General features: G+C 34.2%; 2 protein-coding genes across 4 annotated transcripts in view; one reads left to right on the top strand and one right to left on the bottom strand.

The window, feature by feature from the left end:
* GNB4 (G protein subunit beta 4) overlaps nucleotides 1–385 on the top strand; it is a 29987-nt gene extending 29602 nt beyond the window's left edge. The window contains exon 9 of the mRNA XM_040480821.1: nucleotides 77–385. Within this exon, the coding sequence (XP_040336755.1) occupies nucleotides 77–183 (107 nt within the window). The 3' untranslated portion in view covers nucleotides 184–385. The remainder of the gene's footprint in view (nucleotides 1–76) is intronic.
* Nucleotides 386–4862: 4477 nt separating this feature from the next.
* The window catches only part of MFN1 (mitofusin 1), a 35554-nt gene continuing 16077 nt past the window's right edge, over nucleotides 4863–24339 (bottom strand). For 2 of the 3 annotated variants that reach the window (XM_040480817.1, XM_040480819.1), the window contains 11 exons: nucleotides 24103–24256; nucleotides 23920–23987; nucleotides 17256–17377; nucleotides 15451–15577; nucleotides 15232–15336; nucleotides 14853–14955; nucleotides 14490–14719; nucleotides 12484–12636; nucleotides 11497–11693; nucleotides 8802–8936; nucleotides 4863–7023 (listed from right to left, as the gene is read on the bottom strand). In XM_040480817.1, the coding sequence (XP_040336751.1) occupies nucleotides 6942–7023; nucleotides 8802–8936; nucleotides 11497–11693; nucleotides 12484–12636; nucleotides 14490–14719; nucleotides 14853–14955; nucleotides 15232–15336; nucleotides 15451–15577; nucleotides 17256–17377; nucleotides 23920–23987; nucleotides 24103–24256 (1476 nt within the window). In that variant the 3' untranslated portion in view covers nucleotides 4863–6941. The remainder of the gene's footprint in view (nucleotides 7024–8801; nucleotides 8937–11496; nucleotides 11694–12483; nucleotides 12637–14489; nucleotides 14720–14852; nucleotides 14956–15231; nucleotides 15337–15450; nucleotides 15578–17255; nucleotides 17378–23919; nucleotides 23988–24102; nucleotides 24257–24339) is intronic. The other variant, XM_040480818.1, reaches the window with a different exon arrangement.

Genomic DNA, 24339 nt, shown 5'->3' with positions numbered 1-24339 from the left:
GATCTTTATGCACATAGTTGTTTAATTCTGAAACTTGTCTGTTGCTAATTTTTTTACTGAACTTTTTGTTTTTCAGGTGTTCTTGCTGGTCACGATAACCGGGTCAGCTGTTTAGGTGTAACAGATGATGGCATGGCTGTGGCAACAGGCTCTTGGGACAGTTTTCTTAGAATCTGGAATTAATAGCATGTGCAGGTTTTTCTGTTCTCCGTTGCTATCTGGAGAAATCAGTGCTACAGCCTATAGCTGTGAGAAGAAAATTCTACCTTATATTTGCAGGTGAAGATTTTTCTATTGAGATAATTATATACAAAAAGCAGCTTTCAGTAAACTATAAAACAAAAAAGTGGAAAAAAAAAAAAAAAGGCAAGGGTGCTTGCTGAGATCAAAAGGACCAGTGCATTAATTTGAGTTGAGCTAATTTAACTTTGATGAATTTTTGCTTGTACTCAGATTCTTTATTTTGTGTAGGACAGAATGTACACATTATAGCAGTCTATCATGTTTGTGTGTTTGCATTTTTTTAAGAACTACATTTTTAACTTTCTATACATAAGAATATCACATTTTTGAGTTATGTAATGGAGGAAGTAGGCACAGTGATAGATGGAAGTGATTCCAGATGTATGTGTGCTGTATTTGAAGAAAGTCTTCTTGAAGTCTGACCTTCCTTTTTGATGTAAAAGACATTTGGTTGCCTAATGTTTAAGTATACTAGCAGGCTTAGGTACTTCTGAGGGGAGACCCTTTTGAGTATCAGTAGTTTCTGGTGCATCCTTGGCCATCCTGTGAATTTAAAGAAGTGCTTGTTTTCAGTCCTTGGAGGGGGAGATAATCTGAAGGCCAGGGAATCAAGATTTCATTCTGAAACTTTAGACATACATAAGAAACTCCTATATTAATAGCAGTAATTGCATAAAAATTATTGACATTTTAAAAATGTGATTATGACCAAGACACTTTCAATAGACCTCTAAATAGTTGGGCTTACTTTCCTATGGATTTGATATTCTAGAACTGAGTTTGTAGGTACACTCATTATTTCAGATTGATGAACGATTGGACTGTCCTTTAATCTGAAGAGTTTTCCCCAGTGTACTCCATTGACCTACATGTAGATAGGAAATAATGTGATGACATTATATTGTCGAAAGAAGTGTAAAATCTAATCAGTCACTAGACTTGATTAGTTCTAATTGTGTAGTGTAACAAAGTGGCTTTATGAATTTATGTTCAGATAATACAAAATCTGAATTGATATAAATTTTCTGTGACTTAAATTTGAAAGAAATATTAAAGCTTTTTGCTCTTCTGTAGTACTTCTTCTTTTGGCACAAAATACTGGTTTCTAAGTGATTTTTGCCTCAAAGAATGCTTAGATCCAAGTGACTCCACTTGAAAGCCAAAAGAAAAATTCTAAGAGCAGCTCTTTAAGGAATCAGAGGACAATAGTAAGCAGTTCCTCTGTTCGTAAATGGTATAATGTGTCTGTTACTAGAAGGCCTGCCCGCCCTTCCCTCACATCAAATTTAAACAAAGATACTTTTCCCCTTGGATTTTCTCCTATAAAGGAAGCTAAATGACAATAGAAGATTGTTAGTCTTGCTTGATGGTGAAGTCATGGGTTATTCTGATATATAGAAGTGCATTGTTTTGTGATATAGTGAACTGCATCTGTTACTGTGGAGACAGGTCTCAACTTTTCATCACCTGTAACCCTAACCTAAATACTCCCAAACTGTACTTGTGAATTTTCATTTTTATATTGTGAATGTGCTAGTAAGTGAATCAGCTATAATGTATCAGTTTTAAGAACAGCTGATAATAATAAAAAGGAAAATGGATACAGGAAGATTATGATACAGGACCAAAAAAATACATTGTAGATGGCAGGCATGAATGTATATTTATAAACACATAAGATTTCTATGAACCTTTTGCAGTTAATGTTTGTGAACTGTCATTTCATAAAGAGCAGTTCTTTGAGATAAGCCAAGAGTATTTTAAAGGAATGTACTCATTTCCCCAAAAGGTGAGGGTCTGCCATGTAGTTCAGCAATTCATTCCAAAATCCTATTCAAGAAAGCATTTCTGCCATGTGCAAAGTAACATATATATATATATATACATATATATATATATATGTGTATATATATATATATGGGAAGTATCTTTTCTACTTTGAAATTTAATAACAAGATACTTTCGTCAGAGGCACAGCCTACTTCCATGGTCTTAAACATATTGATAGAATGATTTAAAAAATCTTGGGTAGATTAGTTTAAAAGCAGCTCCCATAATTAAATATGTACTAGGCAACTAAAAACCAACCACTGTTGTGGTTTCTACATGATGACCAAATGGTGACCTCATTACCACATTAACTTTCTAGTTAAACCTTTGCTCTCCAGTAATATAGGTTCCAGTTGCTAAACATTTGTTTACTGAAGCTCAAGTTCAGCTGGTGGTCTATTTAAGTGCTGTGCGTAAGACTTCCTATAATTAGTTAAGAACGTAGTATATAGAGGCACTGTATAAATTTTAGTTCAAGACTAAAATTATGTCCAAATACAGTTTTAAAGAATTCGATCAAGAATGTTGCATTTATTTGGTGCCTATTAATTTTCTTTTACCTTATAAGAAGCATTTAAACATAATATGTCTCAGCATTTTTATTTGTAGACTCCTCATTAATCACCTCGTAAAGAGTGTTTTTTTCAGATCTGGCAAGAATTTTTTTTTTTTTTTTTTTTGATAATCTTAGGTTCCATGCTCAGCACAGAGCCTGACACAGAGCTTGATCCCATGACCCTGGGATCATGACCTGAGCCTAAATCAAGAGGCAGATGCTTAACACACTGAGCCATCCAGGTGCCCCATTGCAAGAATATTTTAAGAGCACATTCTTTTCTAAAAAAAAAAAGTTAGCATGATTGCCATGTGGTTCAGCAAATCATCCCAAAAGCTGATAGTAAGGGCCTCTCTACTTTGAAGGACAGGCCTCATTTTTGGCAGCTGTATTAGAGGTTTAGACTGAATGTCCAAGGTCCCTCCCTAGCTCAGATTTTTATAGTTGTAATCCCATGGTTACATGCACCATATTGAGTTTTATCTTCAGAGGCAAAAATGTGGGTTTAATATTTTAATCTTAAGAGTCTAATACAGTTCTTATTTTAATTTAGTAATTTAGACGCAGCTGAACCCATACTGCGATGATAGTAAACTAGTCTAGACACAATGGATGTAGGTGCTTCTGAATGTGTTGAGCCATTTTAAAGTTAACCTATTAAGAGAAATGGATCTTGACTTCTCCAGGTGACAATGAAACTTTTATTTCTAAAATATACTGTGCCAATATTATAACTTTGTCCGACACTATTGAGGTCTTAGATTTAATAAAATTTTAACCTTTTTAAAAGTGAAAACATTCAGGGAAATTTATGCTGATTACTGTTGAATGTTTCACATATTGAATAGTTACGGCTTATCTGTTGACATTTAAACTTACGGAAACTGATTAAACAATCTTCTAAACTGGCCTATCATTTTAACAATATTCTTTCTAGAATCTTTAGGGTGTAAGTATAAGGCTTAAAAATTTTTGCTTTTAAATTAAGTACTATGTTCAGCTTTAAATTTCCCCTTTGCCATTGTGGAAAGCAAAATTCTAAACTGTCTTATCTCCTGTGAGAATTTAAAACATGCACAAGGATAGACCGTCTTTCTTGTGAGAAATTTAAAGTAAAAGGTGAACTGTTTCATATTTACTAGTGTTTCTCCCGTTCATTTTGAATTGTCTTAAATTCAGTGGTATATTTAAAAATATTGGTTACAATAGGTACTCATTAAGATGGTTTGTAGTTGAATGTCTAAGCTAGCAGTGTATTTTTTAAAAGTTAGTCACAGATTGATGGTACACCTTGTATTTAGCCAATTTGCATGTTGATAAAATTTCCTGAGTCTTTTTTCCTTAAATCCAATTACTGATCCTATAAAATAGTTATAATGCAGCATCATGAAAAAACTGGTTATGTGTTTCAACTGGTTTTAAGTGTTCCCAACAAAATCTTACATCATGTAGTATTTATTTTTTACTTAATGGAATTTCAGTGATACTTGGTGGATATTTCAAGCCTTTTTGTCTTTTACACAATGGTGCTCTATTCTATTGTTTTCAAAGAAGCATTTGAACACTTGGATTTGTGTATTCTTATCCAAAGGCATCCACAAATAAGTGGGTTTTTAAAGCTGATTATTTTTTCCCACTTACAATGGATTCTACAAACTCGTAGCGAATTGACTCTGAATGTCAGTAGTATGACTTGGGGAAAGGTGAACGTAGATTAAAGCTCTTATAAAAGCTTTAAACCAAACTATGGACTTGTACCATGATTTAATAGTATTCTTGGATCTTTTCTTGCACAGTGATTCATTCCTTTATTTGTACAGTAGCTCTGTGAAATATTGCTGTGAATTGATATTGTAATCAATAAAGTGCTTTTAACCAGACTGCATACAGCATGTTTTAATTTTAAAAATCACACTAAAACTTAAGTCTCAGAAGTAAACTCCAAGCCCAGTCATTTCATGCTCAGCCTTTTTTCCTTTATCTAAACATTGGCAATTATGAAATGAAAAATGGGCTGCTGGAAGCAAGGAATAAATGTACTTCACTTTACTGCCTTATGAATGCCAGCTTACTTATTAACCAGTTGATTGCTTATAGGATGTAGATAAAAGTATTCACTGTTGTCATTTCATCTCCACACCGTTGGAGGGAGTTGAGTACTTGGCTAGGCACGTGAGTCATGACCCAAGATACCTATAGCCCTACTGCAAAACTTAAGATTAAAACTCACTAATGCCAGTAAAAATGTACATTTATCAACTATCAGGCAAACAAGTTTTATTTTCACCTTGCATACTTATAAAAATGTAGTTCTATAAAAAGTTTGTTATATAAAGTTTATAAATAATCTCGCAAACGTACATAGTAATCAAGTATGTGCAATAACTTTGAACTACAGCTGTGAAATACATAATTTCTGTATAATTCACGGGCTTAGTCATAGATGCACTTCTCTCCAGGCATAAAGGTTGAGTTTCATTATTTTAGTGTTCTGTTTCCAACATTCATGCATTTTCAAACTTGATCAGGTGGAAATGCATTCAAACTAGTGATGGAAAACTTACTATAAATTGACTATACCAGAACCACTATTCCAGTATTACCCCAACTTTAGTGTGCATCAGGATCACATGGAGGGCTTGTTAAAACAGATGGCTGGTTTCCAAACCTAGTCCTGGATTTAACAGGTCTGGGGTGAGACCCTGCAGTATGTATTTCTTAGTTCACAAGTGATACACAGATAATCCAGAGGTCAAACTTTGACAGGCACTGTACCATACTAATGAGGTGATACCAAACTACACTGTGTCAAAAGTTCAAGTACTTTTCATATAAAGATTAAGGTCTTGAACTTGTAACCTAAATTAGCAGTACCCAGAATCTTAGACATTAGTTTTTCATGTGGAATTTGTTACCTAATCCCATTTGTTGGCAGCCTGTACTATTTTTGGTTATAAAGCAACAAGCTATAAACTAGTATTTGGATTTGAATAGTGCATCCTAGTATCTGCTCTGCATAAAAACATTTTTAAAAGGCTTCTGTGGCCTAAAGAATATTATTTTCTCCTTAAGATATCCTGAAAAATAGTGCTGCACCTGTTATGAAAAGACTGAGTAGCATCCAGAAGCCTTAAAGGCACAAGAAAGGAAATAGTATTAAGAATAAAAGAGCCTAACAGGTTATCCCTCTACGGAAAAGGAGAAAGTATCCCTTGCCAAATGCAGCCATTATGCATCTAACAAGCATCTAGATGCTGCTGCTTTGGTGATCCTCAAGGCTACGTTTTGTGTAGCAAAGCCCTAGAATGTCATTTTTTCACGTTTCCATATAAGTTTAAATTAGTTTTTACACAGAAACAGACAATACTTGAACTCACGAACATTTCATTAAGTTAAAAAGTACAGTAATATTAACAGTGCCCTGGCAAATTCATACAATTAAATAAAAGTAAAGCCACCCGGGGGGACAATCCAGCAGTATCCTCCGCAAGTACCTTCTGAAGAACAACGGCATTGGTACAGGAATACAACCACCCAAAAGTCAGAGCTCCCGTATCTTTGGCTATTTTTATCACTTCAAACTTTGCTCCTAAAACTGAGATAGAAAGGTTTCCTCGCTGTAATCATAGTTGAAACTGAAAATGTTTCTTTAGAAACAGATCAGGCAACTATTCAGACCCAGAAATTTTTATACTTTTATCAGAGACTATAATAACAAACCTTTATACTATTTTACATCCATTTTAATGGGAAAAAAGAGTAAAAACAGTGTATTTATTAGTGGTTTACATACCTGCCAGGATGGCAAAAGTGATTGTGACTTGCATAAACAATACACTCAAGAACATTCCACTCTCCTTGATAGAGCAATGCAGTTTATAAAAGAAAAAAATGACTATTCCCATTATAGTAGGCATCAAAAATTAGTTTTGAGAAAAGATGAAATGACCATTCTCTAACTCCTGGATGCCAGGAAGCAGAGTTTTTTCAGAATCAAAAACAAAGAGAGCCCTAATTAAGAACAAGGCCCCACCCCTCAGGGGTCACATAGTTGGTTCTGTTGCTTTTAACTAATTCATTTTAAACACAAATTTAGCCTTTTCTTTACCCAAAATTAAAATTAAAAAGACCTCATATAATACTCTTCAGAAATGCAAACACCCTGAGATAGATCATTATCAGAATCTACACAAGGATTTGCTACTTAGGTACAGTTAGTATAATTCATATTTAAAGTCATTTCATAAAAAAACTGTCCCAATCTTCCAAGTTCCATTTTCTCCTATGATGATCACCAAAGCAATCTCTACTGTTAAGATTCTTCTTCATTGCTTGAATGTAGAAACTGCTTAGTAAAATTCTCCAGCTCATTTTCAAGTTGAACGGCTTTATTTCTAATTTAAAAAAATGAATAAAAATACCAATCTAATTATCATAAAGGCCAGTGAGAAAGAAATGCATTCCATCCAATCTTCAAAACAAAACAAAAAATCACTAGTCAGGTGCTACTACATGTATCTGAACTCCTATTAAAATATTATCAACCTTTTTAGAGTACGGATGTGTGCTACTATGGCTTTGCTGTAAACGCAGAATCCAATGTCCAGAACTTAAAAAGGTATACTGAAATAAAAACCAAAAACCTGACTAAGAAAGAATGAAAAGCATTAAGAGACCATGGAGTCCTATTACCTTACATGGGAGTTATATCCTAAGTCACAGAATCATAATTGTCCCTGAATTCCCTTTAAGTTAAACAATGTATAGAACAACGGGTTTTCTGTATACATAAAGTAGGTGTCAGATGTCAAAGGACTGTGTATACCAAAAATCTTTTTAAATACTAGAATCATACTTGATGCAGCCAAATACCCTAATGAGATGAAAACAGGAACTAAAACTGATAGAAGAACACAGATTTGCCTCCCATTCTCATACCATGCCAGGGCACACACACACATACTTGGGTGAGCTTTTCTCTCTTGGTCTTGTTGCTGGGGGCATATAGTCAAGGTCATATAAGTTAATGGACACATGAACTACACTGTATGCTTCTTCAGGCAATTGTCTTTTAATTAGGTAACTTAAATTCTATCTGAATTGCGGAGCCTAATTAGTAACAGTGGGGATTCTAAATATTATGGGATTTATTTAGAAAAAGGATTAGCACATAAAAATTATTCATGCTTAAGTCCTACAAAAATCAAAAAGCTACAGCAAGTGCCAATAGTATCATTTGTTTTACAAGATGAAACACTACTAAAAAAAAAAAAACCTAAATAAAAACAACTACTGGATATAGTTTTACTAAAGGCTGTATTTGGGATGATCTAACTTAAAAGAGCTGCAATGGGATAAATGAAATTTACTTGGGAGTGTGTGTGTGTGTGTGTGTATGAAAAGAGGCTGGGGTCTAAGTGATAGGCCGTCATCTTTTGCAGAGATTATGAAACCAAGGTGCAATAACAATGTAACTGCTGATCAGATTAAGACACCATGGATAGACATGACCACAGGTGTTTATGTCCCAAAATTCAGCTCACAAGGACAGCCTCTATGATTTGGAGACATTGCAGGCTGCTCTTATATGGGCATTTTATGTAACACGAGCCCTTATAAGTAGCAGCAGGAATTAAATGATGCTTAATGATACTCATAGGTGAGCCAGCTAATTGGTAAATGCTGAATGTCAGGACTACCAACAAGGAGCCACCTCATGGTGACACTTCTGGTCAGGTCCCCAAAAGCAAACTTAGTTAGACCCCACAGAATCCATGATAAATCATATTAAACCAGAATTCCACATATTAGGATATCTTGTTTACTCTTGTTGCTTCAAATTTTAAGCACATCCACATCCCCCAATGAGAATGGAAGTTATGGGTCTTGGATATACAGGACTAAAAACTCACACTTTTTAATTTTAGAACATCTGTTATGAACGGGGATTAATATAGCTCAACATAAAGTTCTATCTAAAGACCTAAAAAATTCCTTCTAATTCAGATTTGTTTTTTCTTGTTGAAATTAGCTTTCACTGAAAATGCAAAACATATGGAATTAAATATGGATGGAATATAATAATTAAGCCAATGCAGAAAGTTTTAATATAATTATATTTAGGTAATGAGACCAATAAACATTCATACTATCAAGAAAAATGTTCAAATACCTTAAGAACTTTGAATTGCTTTGTATTTTCTCCAGTTGATCTATTTCTTTGGATAATCTAGCAATTTCTTCTTCCAGATGTCTTTGTGTAATATCAACTTGTTGGCACAGGCGAGCAAAAGTGGTTGCCATTTCCCTTAAAAGAAAAAATGTTTTCAGCAGTCATGAATGTCTTTGAAAATGAATGAAGCTTTAATTTAAAGCTTATATAAAAAGATCACAAGTTTAAAATATACGTAAAGTGTAAGGTATCAAAGAACACTGTTAGGAATGGTATAAGGGAGGATATGGCACTAAGGCTTAATACCACTGTAGGCTTAATTTCATCTGGCCTCAAGACAAATGCTCAATAGGCAGTATGAACCTCTACTATATGGTTGTGAATATGAATAAGCTATAAAAAGGCAAAAGATGGGTATATTTCCTCAGAAACACAATAAGACTTACGAGTCCTTTGCCTACAGAAATAAATTACTGAGAACAGGCAAGAAAACTTCATGAGCTTTTGTGACTTGCACAAAAAACACTATTTTTTTAATGTCTATTTTATTTTTGAGACAGATTGCAAGTGGGGAAGAGAGGGAGACACAGGATCTGAAACAGGCTCCAGGCTCTGAGCTGTCAGCACAGAGCCCAATGCGGAGCCTAAACTTGTGAACCACAAGATCATGACCTGAGCTGATCAAGTCAGATGCTTAACCGACTGAGCTACCCAGGCACCTCAAAAACAAAAACTTTATTTTTTTTTTAATTTTTTTTTTCAACGTTTATTTATTTTTGGGACAGAGAGAGACAGAGCATGAATGGGGGAAGAGCAGAGAGAGAGGGAGACACAGAATCGGAAACAGGTTCCAGGCTCTGAGCCATCAGCCCAGAGCCCGACGCGGGGCTCGAACTCCCGGACCGCGAGATCGTGACCTGGCTGAGGTCGGACGCTTAACCGACTGCGCCACCCAGGCGCCCCCAAAACAAAAACTTTAAATCATAGCAACATTAACCATGTTCCTACAACCAAATGGCTCAATTTGTGTGCTAATCTGTTAGCTTTGGCAAACATATTTTTGCAACAGGAAGGATGTCTAGTAGGGGTGTACCTCTGGAATATGATTAACTGACTTTTCTTTGCAACTATTCTCCTGTGCATATTCATCTTTCCCATGGCCTTTTTTCTCTCCATTCTCACCCCATTCTACCATAAATCAATATTAGACAAATTAAGCATCTTGCATTATTTCATATTGCATTAATATTTAGCTCATATTAACTGAATAATTATTTGAGGCTGCTTCCATTAGAATGTATAGTCTTCTAAGAAAGAGGATCTCTAACTTTTTATTTCCCACAACCCCCTCTAGCAGAATTATTAGCACATGGTAGGCAATTAATGAAGACCAAATGAATGGAAAGCTTAACTTTATTTTTACATATGTGACCTGAGATGATTTCTTTTGGAGGTCTAGGTATCTTTATTAGAGAAAAGATCTTCCTTAATATAAATAAAATGAAAACTACTGTATAAAACAGGAGTTCAATAAATATTTGGTAATATTCAGTTACCTCAAATCTGTGCCCTGTTTCCATTCTCTACAGCTCTATGTTAGTACGGGCTTTGACCTTGTGTCTGAAAGTTTAATCTCCTTGCAATTCTTGTCTCTTTAATCTAAACCATTCTATATGCCACACCACTGCAGTTATTTGTTCCAGAGCTAAACGTTAATGACATCTCTCCCCAGACTTCTAATTATCTAAGCTCCTGTCCTAGTGTTAGGTTTATATTCAAATGTACCCCTCTGATATACATATCTGTCACATCGAAATTTTCTCATGTTTCTGAACACACTTCTTTTCCCCTTTCTTTGCTTTGGGGTGTTCTCTCTGCCTACATCTTTTTATTCTATTCTGGCTACCTTGTAGGAAACCCTTATTGACCCACTAGCTTTCCTGATTTAAGATTCTAAAGCCTCACATTATGAGGCTTACTTACCACTTTTCACTTATTATAATTATGTACATGTTATTTCCTTCACTAAACTACAATCATCTTCAGCTCAGAGAACTTTTTAATTTAGGTCTCAGTAGCATCCAAAAATTGGCTATTTTGTATTGATTTAATTGGAGTTCTATATATTTTTACTAGATCAATTAAACAAATTTTAAGACACATAAAAGAAATTAGTGGACACCAGTATTATTATAATAAAATTCCCTTGAGTTCTAAAAGAGTTATGCCTTTAGGGGCGCCTGAGTGGCTCTGTCGGTTAAGCGTCCGACTTCGGCTCAGGTCATGATCTCATGGTCCATGAGTTCGAGTCCCTATCGGGCTCTGTGCTGATAGCTCAGAGCCTGGAGCCTGGTTTGGATTCTGAGTCTCCCTCTCTCTCTGCCCCTCCCCCGCTCTCACTCTGTCTCTCTCAAAAATAAAGATTAAAAAAAATCTTTTAAAAATAAAAAAATAAAAGTTATGCCTTTAAACTTGTAAACCTGGGCTGTGACAGTAAAAATAAATTACACTTGTCATTACGCATTTTTGAACCTACTAGGTTGGTATCATTCGATTTTTTCACCTTGGTGGTGATTACAAAGTGTGTTCACATTGTGATAGTTCCTTGAGCAGTACTTTTGTGCATTTTTTACATGTATGTCATAGTTCAATAATTAAAAAAAAAAAGGAAACAAAGACACATCTTCCAACTTACTGTTGTACTTGATGGCTACAGTTTGCACTCGTGAAGCTGACAATCATCTGCAGTTTTTCAGTTGCATAGTTCACAAACTGCTGTTTAAAGGCTCTCTCCTTAGCACGTGTGGTCCAGGTCAGCCTTTCATAAAGATACAAAGCTCCATACATACTCAATGAAACAGATATGAGTTTCCAGCCTACAGTTTTCCAAATCTGTAAAGATAAATTCATAGGCTACTTTGAGAAAGAAAAGCACCATTAGGGGCATTGTATATTAAGGCATTTTAGAAACTCATCAGCTCCCTAAAGACCTTTGACTCAAATCTATTTTTTAAACAAATATCAGACAAGAACTTTTATAACCCGCCAGACATTTATTTGGTAAATTGATTTAATGTTATCTCGAAAATGGATGTGAATTTTTTTTTTTTTTTTTAGGTCACAGATTTTAAAAAACCAAAACAAGTAAACTCATATTGTTCATGATGTGAAAAAATATTTTACATATATGTACCACTACTAATCTTTAATAATCTTTAATACTTGAAGGCAGATCCCTTTGGTATTCAGAGAAGGCTAGATAAGGAACCTGGATCATTCTTATTACACCAATGTACAAATATCATTTCTTTATGTGCTGTAATGTGAAAATAAGCACTGTTTAAAGGACTAGTTAGTTGGTGGTATTTTTCTCCCTAAAGAAGTATTTGGTAAAAATTTATACTGTGGAAATCATTTTGCAATATCCGCTTTTATGAAATCATTATGTTGTATGCCTAGAACCAATACAATGTTATAGGTCAACTATAGTTAAATTTTAAAATATATAGTTTTAAAAACTTAAGATTAGACCTGTGAAACTCCTCTTTATTCACTAATTTAACAACTTTTCGTGTCATTTTATAGATCCTGGAAATAAAAGTAAATATACCTTTCTTTTCATCATCTAACAAAAAGCTCTGCACAAATTCCAATTTTAATTATACTAAAAAGGACTTCTTACCATCCCTCCAACAACGATGATGCCCATAGAAGTTCTAGATGTGAGAGAAGCTAATCCCGTTATTAAGGTAACCATGAGTTCTTCCTGTGATGCATTGTCTGGCGTTGCTGGATTAGTAGGAGCAGTGGGAGTAGAAGCTAAAGATCTGGGGAGCTGGTAAGGTTGGGGAAAAAGGATTATTATAATTAAACCACTACAAATGGTACAGTTACATTTATAAAGTTCTATTGTATTTCTTTTATAATTACAGTAGTAAATCTATAAAAAGAATGACTCCAATGAGTTCCCAATAAATACATTAAGAAAATAAAAATGGCCTGAAAATTATTTTCTGTGACCAATATTGAACCAATGATATCATGACAAATAATGAATTTTCACACTATATTTCACACTATAGTAGACCCTCAACCCTCAAGAGGAATTAAAACCTTATTTTAAAATTCTCACACCAAAAACACATCCTCAAAAAAAATTGGGCTTAAAAATTAAAATCTTCTACACTTCAAAATACACCATAAGAAAATGGCTTAAAAGCCAAGTCACAGACTAAAAAAAACTTATTTGGATATCATCTGACAAAGGACTTGTATCTAGAGAATATATACAGAACTCCTGCAAGTTACTAAGAAGCCAAATAACCCAATTTAAAAATGGGCAAATGATCTGAATAGACATTTCACAAAATAAGATATACAAATGGCTAATATAAGCACATGAAAAGATGTTCAAACTCTTTAGTCATTAGGGAAATACAAATCAATGGTACATGAGATACCATTTCACACCCACTGAATAAAAAAGATGGACAATAACAAGTCTTGATGAGAATGTTGAGAAACAGCTGGTAACAGAAAATAGCGTAGCTGATTTGGAAAACAGTTTGGCAGTTCCTCAGAAAGTTAAACATGGAGTTACCGATTGGCCCAGCAATTTCATTCCTAGGTATATACTCAAGAGAAATGAAAACAGATGTCCACATAAAAACAGTACATGAGGGGCACATGGGTGGCTCAGTTGGTTAAGCATCCAACTTCAGCTCAGGTCATGATCTCACAGTTCGTGGGCTTGAGCCCCACATCGGGCTCTGTGCTGACAGCTCAGAGCCTGGAGCCTGCTTCAGATTCTGTGTCTCCCTCCCTCTCTGCCTCTCTCCCACTCATGATCTCTCAAAAATAAATAAATGCTAAAAAAAAAATAGTACATGAGTGTTCAAGAGCATCATTATTCACAGTTGCTAAAAAGTACAAACAACTCAAGTGTCCATCAACTGATGGATGAATAAAATGTGTGGTATCTATAATGGAATATTATTCAGCCATTAAAAATGGAATATTTATATATGCTACAACATTCATGTACCATGATGATGAATCTTGAAAATATTATGCTAAGTGAAAGATGCCAGTCACAAAATGCCACATTTTTAATGACTCCATTTATAGGAAATGTCCAGAAAGGGCAAAATATGATACAGAAAGCTAACTAGCAATAGGGCTGAAGGTAGGAATGATTGAAGGACTACAATTGGGCACAACGGTACCATTTGAAGGTGACAGGTTCTACGACTACATTGTGGTGATGGTTTTACAACTCCATAAATTTTCTGAAAAATTATCAAATTGACAGATTCAAAACTTTTAAAAAAATGTTTGTATTAATCTAATTTATTTGAAGTCAAAACTTCAATTTTATTTGAAAACAAAAACTTCTGAGAAAATAAAAACCCATTTCAAAAACCATGTGGAACAACCTACAACAATACTGGATGAAAATGCTGGGATTACCTCTCCCTTTGCATAGTCTGCCTAATTCAGAAATGGCTCTATTTGACAGACATTAAATCATATATATGCAAATTAGACACAGGAAGTTCTATTAGGGAAAATCACATAAGCAAAATAAAAAGGAGAATCTCAACTCATAGAATCAAAGATACATAACTGTGTAGTAGAGCAATAATCAAATAAAAAGCTTGCTCAAAAAAAAGAGAAAAAAAAGGATACCTGGAAGATGGGCTCTGATAATCCTAGCAGCACCCTCTGAGCATTCGTCGGGCCCAGGAAACGATGGACAAGGGAAGACCAGCCCAGGGAAAAACGAAATACAATATCCTCTTGAAAATCTGAACATAACTTATGGCAATTTAGGTCATAGCTGAGATCAAATTTCTTGCAAGGAATCAGTGTATGTAGTTTATTTTGTATACCAGCTGGAAGTAATGGCTTCAAATTTTCTAGACAAAACAAAATTATATTTAAGAAATGACAGTAAATAATGTTTTATGTTGTATAAAAAACCTAAAGGAAAATAAACCCTTTACCAATGAAATAAAAAAATACACATAAACTTGTAGATACAAACATTACCAATAATTTCTTGCTGGGATTGAAGCATTGAAGCATTGACTTCGCTTGTGCACCGATCGGCTAAATTTCTTCCCATGCCATCTTCTATGTGCTTATTTAACTCCTGTTAACATGATAAATGTGCCCATTATTTTTTCTCTAGAACATACATAGATTTTACAAAAACTTTAAAAATGTAGTAAATGCTAAATCTTATTCTTAGAGGATAACTTTTCTGCGTGTTCTGTATACATAGTAGTGTAATTATCACAAGAGTACACAGGAGGTGTAACACTTTAATCATAAGCTGGTTGCCATGAAGATGCTATACCACTAAATATAAATGTACAATAAGGTGAGGAAACTGTATCTAAATAACTTTAAATACAATTTAACTTACATTTTTATATACTTTCAATACACTTGGAGTAGGATGAAACTCTGAACAAAATTCATCAACCAACACAGACAGTCGGCAAATTTCATCTGTCATTGCACATGACACCTGAAAATATGAAGTTAAAACCAATTACTCCAAAAACTAAATTGAATACCCCACCCACTGAGCCAGCCAGGTGCCCCCTTCCCAGAAATTTTAATCATAAATTCACCAACCCACCTTGTTTGCCACCTCCTCTGTAACCTCCCTGATTTTTTTCTTAACATCCAGTGTTAAAAGGTTCATCTGGTTTCGGATAAAGTCCAGTCTATCAATTTGATCTTCCCTCTCTTCCATTGAATAAACCCTATTATAGTATGAAGAGTAATTAATTCTTAGGATATATTAAAGTCCCAAAGCAATTAAGTGAGGGTACTCACTTATGCACTGAACAATCTGTTAGCATGATACAAGAAAAATAATCTTGTATTTTCAACATCTAAAAGGATTCAAATAATATTTCATCTTAAAATATTTATAGAAGACTGGATATAAACTACTTTGTCTCTCTGCCCATGAAGTATCTGAATCCCACAAAGAATCCACCCCCCCCCCCCCGCAAACTAAGAATTAGGAAGGATTCTCCAAACACAGATATGAACAGTCAAAATAAAACAAAACTCAGTACTGACTTCATTTAATAAACAAGGGTTAGCAAATGACATCCTGAAAGCCAAATCCAGCCAGCTGCTAGTTTTTGTTAAGGTTTTCTTAGGATATAGCTATGACCATTCATACATGGCTACCTTGGCTCTAAAACTGAAAAACTGAGTAGCTGCAAAAGAAACAGATGACCCACAAAGCTTAAAATATCTACTATCTGGCTTTTATAGAGATTTGTCAACTACCGGATGGTATAGGAAAACAAAGACCTGAGACACTTTTAAATTATCTTTAGCTAAGAGTTCCCAAGACACGATGATACAAAACATCCTCAAATCACATCTTCTTTGTGGCATGTTTAGTTCAATGTCCTGTATTTTTAAAATTAATAATATTAAGGTCAATTGGTGGACCAAATACTCACTTTGGCTACTGTAATAAAGCAACTGAGCTGAAAGGGGTGTAAACGGCAACACAATCCCATACAGAAACAGTGGGCAGGGCCTGAGATCAGCCTGAGTTCTCAGTCTTGTGTTTTATGTGCTGGAAAATCTCTAATTCTGTACATAATGCATTCCACTAAAAGTGTCAACATTAGGCAATAGATTTAGGTATAAGTGTTTGTCTTCCCAGTAAGATCAAATGCTTTTAAAAATTCCCAATTTAATGTCATCTTTAACTTAATCTTTGATGCTTTATAACTTTCCTTTCTTTGGCTGAAACCCACTGATGGTATAATTAAGGCTGAACACTGTTAACTATCATCATATCTAATAACATCATCTTTGTTTCAAGTGTACCAACTTTGTGAGAACTACCCTTTTCTTCAATAATGTTGGCAATTTCATGCATTCATTTTTGTCTTTATAAGATAATAAATGGAATAACAGCACAGTACAATACGACATATAGGGTAGTGCTTACCAAACTGACTTTCTGGCCGGCAGGTAATATCACCTTGTTTGTTTACCAGTTAATGAAAAAAACCACAACTGGCATCAAAGAGGCATTTCAAGGTATCAGTGTATGAATATATGAAAAATTGGTCATAGGTTGAATGTTAACAAAAAAGAGGGTCACCTCTTTTTTGGACTTCTTCAAAAAATTCCTCTTGAAGAAATGGTTCTTCCACTGCTTTAAAGATATTGTAAACTATGAAATATGTTATGATTTTACTCATGAGAATACTGAGATCCAAGGAATGTAAATGATGTATGCAAGGTTGTAGAATAAATATAATTTCAAATATTCATTTTAAAACATGCAAGTAAATTGATGACTTTAGTATGAAAGTACTTAAAATATAACAATTTAAAACCTTAGTCTAAGGAATTCATATTGATACAAAATGGCTTTTATTTTGCAATAAAGTGAATTCCTACCTTTTCTCTGCTGCTGCCACGTTTACTGAATCCATTATGATTTTCACAGTATCTAGTATCTGTTTAGCTCTGATAGTGTGCTGTTCAAACTTTGTTCTCACTGCTGACTGCGAGATACACTCCTGCGAGGGGCCCAAGCCATAACACATTACTGTAATTCCATCCCAACATTTTCAGGAATTTAAACACAAAAACTTGCTGTATGTAACATTAACCAAAACATAAATAAAGGCAGAAAGTAAATGCATGATAAACAAAAGTTAAAATAACAAAGGCTAAAAAAACTACAAGGAATCAAAAGTAAAAAGGGCATTAACAGCAAGTTCGTATCTTTGTGTAATTTTACACAGTAATGTGCAATGGTTTTTTTGACTATTTTTAAAAATAAATAAATAAGCAGGGTATTGTTTTCAATGTTTAAAGCTTCTCTGTTGAAATTACTAATTTTATCTGATTACCTTTAATCTACTTCTATTCTATCTTGATTTTTCTCATGCTTACAACAGATAACCTAAAGTTCTTAACTGAGTTATGAATTAGAATTCTACATTTTAAGAAATGAGTTGAATGACATGTTTCACATAAGGTTATTTATTATAAAGGAATTCTACCAATTAAAACTTGAACAACTTGAAAGATATTCTTTAGCAACAAACAACCTAAATAATATTTTAAATTATTTAAAAAAAAAACAGGGCGCCTGGGCGGCTCAGTGGTTACATGTCTGACTTCGGCTCAGGTCATGATCTCACGGTTTGAGAGTTTGAACCCTGTGTCAGGGTCTGTGCTGACAGCTCAGAGCCTGAGCCTGCTTCAGGTTCTGTGTCTCCCTCTCTCTCTGTCCCTCCCACTCACTCTCTCTCTCTCTCAAAAATAAATAATAAGCATTTAAAAAATTTTAAAAGAAAAAGGAAAATATTTACAGCTATTTCAGAGACAATCCCTGTTAATGCCCTTGGTCTACAGTTTGTGTACACAGGTCCCAATGATGCCCTATCTCATTTGTTTCACCTTCAAGCTAATTGTAGCTAATAAATCATTTACTGTACAAATCTGTTTCATGACCAGTGTTTTTTTAAAACAGAATATGTTAGAATGCATCACATATAGTAATGGATACATTTATACTGTAAAATGTTTCAATTTTGTTTCAATTTCAATGTGCATGCTACTTGTTATTTAAAATATTTACTGTGATTCATCATTAAATGTTAGCAAAATTATAATATTAAAATTGTCCTTTCATTTTTACCTCATAGAAAGTCAAATTCTGTACTGAAATAACATTTAAAAACAACTACGAGAGTTTACAGAGAAAGGCTATCTGGTCTTTGAACCATCAAGAAATGCTTGTCTGGGTCACAGCAGCAATAACTGACATAGATGTTTTGTAGGCAGCCCCGTTTATTTTCTGTGAGGAATTTTTCAAAATCTGGTATATATCTCCATAATTTCCATGAATTCGTCTTCTTGAACCTCTTTTTATATGTAACCAGTAGTAAAACTGTAGTAATTCTATCCTCTGTCAAAATAGCTTTCAAACTTTAAAAGGTATTCACTTAATACTCTAGTATTTGTCATCTTGGAATCATTAGTATGTTGAACATTCACTCAATATATTATTTATAACCTATGGTTAGCCTTCACAACTCTGAAGTGATTATCTGTTTCACTAAGACAGAGAACATTTTTAAAATTTCTTTTGCCAGTTTAGGTGTCCTTTTCAGTACTTTGAGATATGAAAAATAAAAGAGATTTACTTCTTTAGCCAAAGGATACATGAGGGTAATTCATTTAGTTAACTGTTTATAAAGCCTTAACTCAAAGCCCATTACTTTCCTTCACCGCATAGCCTAAGTTTTGTTCATGGTTAAGCTTATTTACACATCACTCAACATCACTAATCCTGAATAGATTAGTTGAAGGAAGTTGGGGAGGGGAGATTTCCCCCTCCCCCCGCCCCTGCACCTAGAGAACCCACCAATAACTACACAATATTAAGTGTTTAAAAGTATAAACTGCTTATTTTTAACTGAATCAAAGCTTTTTCTTTAAATAACTGTAGCTCATAAGTTGACAAACTGCCACAAAAATTTTGATAAAAGCATAAAAATATTTTTAAAAGAAAAAAAGGTTAAAAGAAATTCTATGTTCCTCGATGAAGCAGATCTAGATATCAGCAATGAAGACTCAAAATTTGTAGATAACAGCACAGTATTAGAGCTAGACCAGAAAGAAAATATTTCCAAAAGTTATTAGGCAATATAAAAGTCATTCCTTGATTTGAAAACATATAATCATCAATAAATATAAAGAAAAAAGCAGGAAATCTTCTTCCAATTAAGAAGTATCCTACACTGATGCTCCTCCTGATCAGAAAAATACCAAGCCAACCTGCAAAAGAAATATTCTATTCTGAAGTGTGGGAAATGCTAATTTAAATACAGGGTTTTTCAGTGTATTATTTCTCAGAACCCTTGCTACATTAATATGCTTATGAATCCCCATAGGGAACATATACAGTAAGCAGCAGTTTCCAGACTTACTTTATCAGGAACACTAATTTTCCAAGGAGAAGGTTAAAATACTACACCAAACCAATTTAAATTCTATCTTGTCAGAGTATCCTGCAGATTATCTTAAAACTTATTAAAGATCTGGAACCAAAACAATAATCCTAATATCAGTTAAGATAGTTTTCTAACTTTCTAATAACATCTTAAGAAGCCAGCTGGTAGTCAATTATAATTACACATTTGTAAATATTAATATTTGTCATTAGGACATACAAATTTGTCAAATCCCTGTAACAGACTGCAAATGCTCATAATAATATGCTATTCATCACTCCCAACTTATTATTTTGAAATACTTTTAACTAAGAGGACTACACAAGAAAAAACACTAATAACACACTATGCCTTTCAAGTAAACATTCCAAGTGTTAACAATCAGCCCCATTTGTTTACCTTTCCCCCCCTCTCCATATAGATATGTCTATACATAGAAATACACATGTATTTTTATACATATTGTTTCTACTCAACAATTTGACCGTTCTTTGCAGACATCACAGCTTTACTACTAAATATATTAACATATGTCCCAAAGAATTGGGTCATTTTCCTATACAACCACAAAATAATTACTGTGTTCAGAACATTATCATTGGGTCAATACTATCAACCTAGCACACGGTCAATTTTCAAATCTTACCAGTTGTCCCAGAAATGTCCTTTACAATTCACTGACATTTTAGAAAAGAGTTATTTTATACATACCTCTTTTCTATCTTATAACCAAACTATTAAGAATGGCCAAATATTTGAACAAAGAAATTCAGATGTCTAAATCATCTTTAGAATATACACTTGCTCAAATACAGGTTTAAAACAATAAGAAAACATACTGACAGAATTAACACGGATTTCCTTGATTGATTTTAAGTGGTTTAATTTTCAGGCCTTATTTTACTTGACACTCTAAATAAATGTTCCTAAGGTTTTTTGATACTTTGGAAACAAGGGAATCTCAAAAAGTCTGTGGCAAGAATCAGATTGCTAAAAATGATTAACTTGGTACAAATTTTTCTTTCCACAAAAAAAATTTTCTAAAGACTTCCAAAAAAAAAAGTGAATTCAAAAACAAAGAGAAAATGTATATAAAAGCCATATTCTGTGACCACAATGCATAGAAATTAAGATATCACCATAATTTAGATGAAAAGAATCAAAACATCTGATTTTTTTTTTTAATTAAAATTTTTTTTCTTTTTTTAAATCTTTTTTTTAACGTTTATTTATTTTTGAGACAGAGAGAGACAGAGCATGAACAGGGGAGGGTCAGAGAGAGGGAGACACAGAATCTGAAATAGGCTCCAGGCTCTGAGCTGTCAGCACAGAGCCTGACGCGGGGCTCGAACTCACGAACCGTGAGATCATGAACTGAGCCAAAGTCGGCCGCTTAACTGACTGAGCCACCCAGGCGCCCCTAAAATTTTTTTTTTTTATAACGTTTATTTATTTTTGAGACAGAGAGAGACAGAGCATGAACGGGGGAGGGGCAGAGAGAGGGAGACACAGAATCTGAAGCAGGCTCCAGGCTCCAAGCTGTCAGCACAGAACCCGATGCGGGGCTCGAACTCACGGACTATGAGATCGTGACCTGAGTTGAAGTCGGACGCTTAACCGACTGAGCCACCCAGGTGCCCCTCAAAACATCTGATTCCTAACAACTCCTGTAATGAATAGGAAATACCAACAAGTATAACTAAAAAAAATCACTAAACAATGAAAACTGGATACTGAAATCCATGGAATACACCCAATGTTACATCACAAATTCACAGCCCTAAATTCTTTCCTAAAGAACAAAAAGCAAAAAACAATTCCACTTAAAAAAAAAAAAAAGTATAAAAAAAGCAGAAGGAAACTATGGTTAAAGATTAATATAGAACTTAAATAAAAACCAAAAAATGCTGTTTATGAATGGAAAAATTAACCAAGGGCTGGGGCTAGGTTGTTGGAGGATAAAGCAGAGCAGTTAAATCACTGACAAATCTATTAAAGTTAGAATATATACTCATTGGGGCGCCTGGGTGGCTCAGTCTATTAAATGTCTGACTTCTGCTCAGGTCGCGATGTCACAGTTCATGGGTTCGAGCCCATGGCGGCTCTGTGCTGACAGCTCAGAGCCTGGAAACTGCTTTGCATTCTCTCTCTCTCTGCCCCTCCCCTGCTTGTGCTCTCTCTCAAAAATAAACAAATAAATATTTGAAAAAATATATATACACGTGTATGTATCAAAGAATATAAAAGTTTTAAAAATGAACAATTTTATACTACAAAGTTATAAATTCTCAGAAATACACCAATTTATAGAAGTCATAAATTACCAAAATTGATTTAAGAAGTAACAAACGTTAGCTCTGGGAAAAAAGCTGAAAAGAATTGTCAATGTAATCATCAAAAAATGCTTTGGCCACCAAAACAATTTTTTGTCCATCTGATTATTTCTTTAGGTAAGTTCAAATAATTTCTAGCTGATTCTCGTATTAAATCTATCATACTTTTAACTGAACAAAAATTTCAAAGTCTAAAGTCTGATGTTCTCTACTTTATGTAAAAGTTCGTGCATAGTTTTTTCATACATAATTTTTATATTCCCAGTGAACCATTATAACAAACTGCCAAGTTTCTTCTAAAAACATTAAAAAGAAAAATTCCTAGGTGTGTCTGGTTATTCCAATCCCTTGAGGAGCTTTGAATATTTATGGATTCCTAGTTCCATCCTAGCCCCACTGGATCGGTCTCTGGGATAATTCAATAGTCTGCAGTTCTCTAAGGCACCTAATGTGATTCTCATGATCAGCCAAGGTTTAGGAACTAGTGCTCTACAGCACAGCTTTTATTCTTCTCATTCCCACCTCTTCAAGGAGATATTCTGTCTGGGTAGCAGGAATCAATATGAAAAACATTACAAATGCATAACAGAACAGAATGATTTGAAAGGAGAAATAAATGACATACACACAGAAGAAAGAAAAGGTCAGTAAGACAAAAGAGATAGAACAATAGATCCTCTTCCCAATATTTTCCCCATGGATGAAATAACTGATCTAAAGAGAAAGGAGAGCACTGAATCTCTTGTGAAAGCGAAAGGGAAAGAATATAAACAATGGTCTGAGTGATTGGGACTTCATGTAATCTATAGCTTAGCTTGGGAGGACATATGCTGAAACCCAGGAGCCTCTGTAGTGGGCTTTCCTTCTTAAATATTTTGTCTTCATCTACTTAATAGTCTGTCTCCAACTCACCAAATTAAAGATGGGGGATAGTGAGCAAATAAATGTTTAGTTAAAAAAATTCTGCCGAACACGTTCAACATTCACATCCTTACTATTAAAGCTGTTATTACTTATACGGAAGAATAACTGCAGATGCAAGTTTTTTCAGTTCTGAAGTCTTTGTGTTCATTCATGGGTGAGAAGGGGATATGCAATCTAAGCAGAGCTGGATCAAATAGGGCTAAATAAAAGTTTAGAAGATTAACACCTAAATAAGAGTTTAGAAGATAAACATCTAAAGAACTTTTCAGTCAAATGTAGGATGAGTTTTAATGTCTTTGAATAAAACACCAAAGTATTAAGACAGTATCCTTCCTCCCCAATGCTGCAAACGCATTAGTTATGTGCCCCAGGTGTTCCTACCACAGGATTCCTAAGGTACAACACCTGTATCTTAATGTGACATTAACTATATTCTCTGTCTATAAACTGTATGGTACAGAAGAAAAAAGATGATCTTCACTTTGCTCTATTATCCACCCCAACAGCAATTACATTTATTTAATCTTGCCTCAAATTATTGAATAAAGAGAATTTCACTCATTGCACAACATATACAATATTAGAAAATAGTTTCTCATTTAAATACAAATATATAAGAAAATAAGAAATTACAATCTTTAGTTTTAAATTCTTACGGATCATCCATTTTGCAGGGACTTCCTTTCTTCAAACTTGTTTCACTTGCTGTGGCAGAAACTATACTAAATAACAGCAAAGGTTATTTGACAAAGATAAACACTAAAAACAGAAGGTTATGATCATTCTCCAACCAATGCTAGGGTTTTGTATTAGTCAATACATTTGCAAAATTCCTACCTCAAAAATTTGTTCAAAATTCTGAAACTCCTGTAATCTTGCCTGGAATCCTTCAGCAAGTGCCCCACCTATAATATTTATGTAAAGAGTTTAAAACCTAGTATACAGCAACATTAAGATTTCTAGCATGCTGTTTCAATAACTATACTTGTATTTCGAAAGACAATCCATAATAATACATACCACCTTCAGGCATCCCCTGTGCTTTGTGCTTTCTAGCAGTAAGAACTTCCTTTGCAGAAACAAAGAAGATACGATTCTGTGCCTCCAAAGGATCCACAACTTTAAGCTCCTCCACCAAGAAATGCAGGCATCTTTCCATGTGCTGTCTACGTACCTAGAGAAAACAAGGTACTAAAATAATTCGAGTAATTAAACAATATAGCTGACAGCTACAGGCCTATAATACTAAACTCCGTT

The sequence above is a fragment of the Herpailurus yagouaroundi genome, unplaced genomic scaffold, assembly GCF_014898765.1.
Source record: "Herpailurus yagouaroundi ecotype Mexico unplaced genomic scaffold, PumYag 159, whole genome shotgun sequence".
In the NCBI taxonomy this organism is placed as follows: Eukaryota; Metazoa; Chordata; class Mammalia; order Carnivora; family Felidae; genus Herpailurus; species Herpailurus yagouaroundi.
The sequence above is the reverse complement of the archived record's forward strand: the minus strand, read 5'-3'. Positions and strand labels throughout refer to the sequence as shown.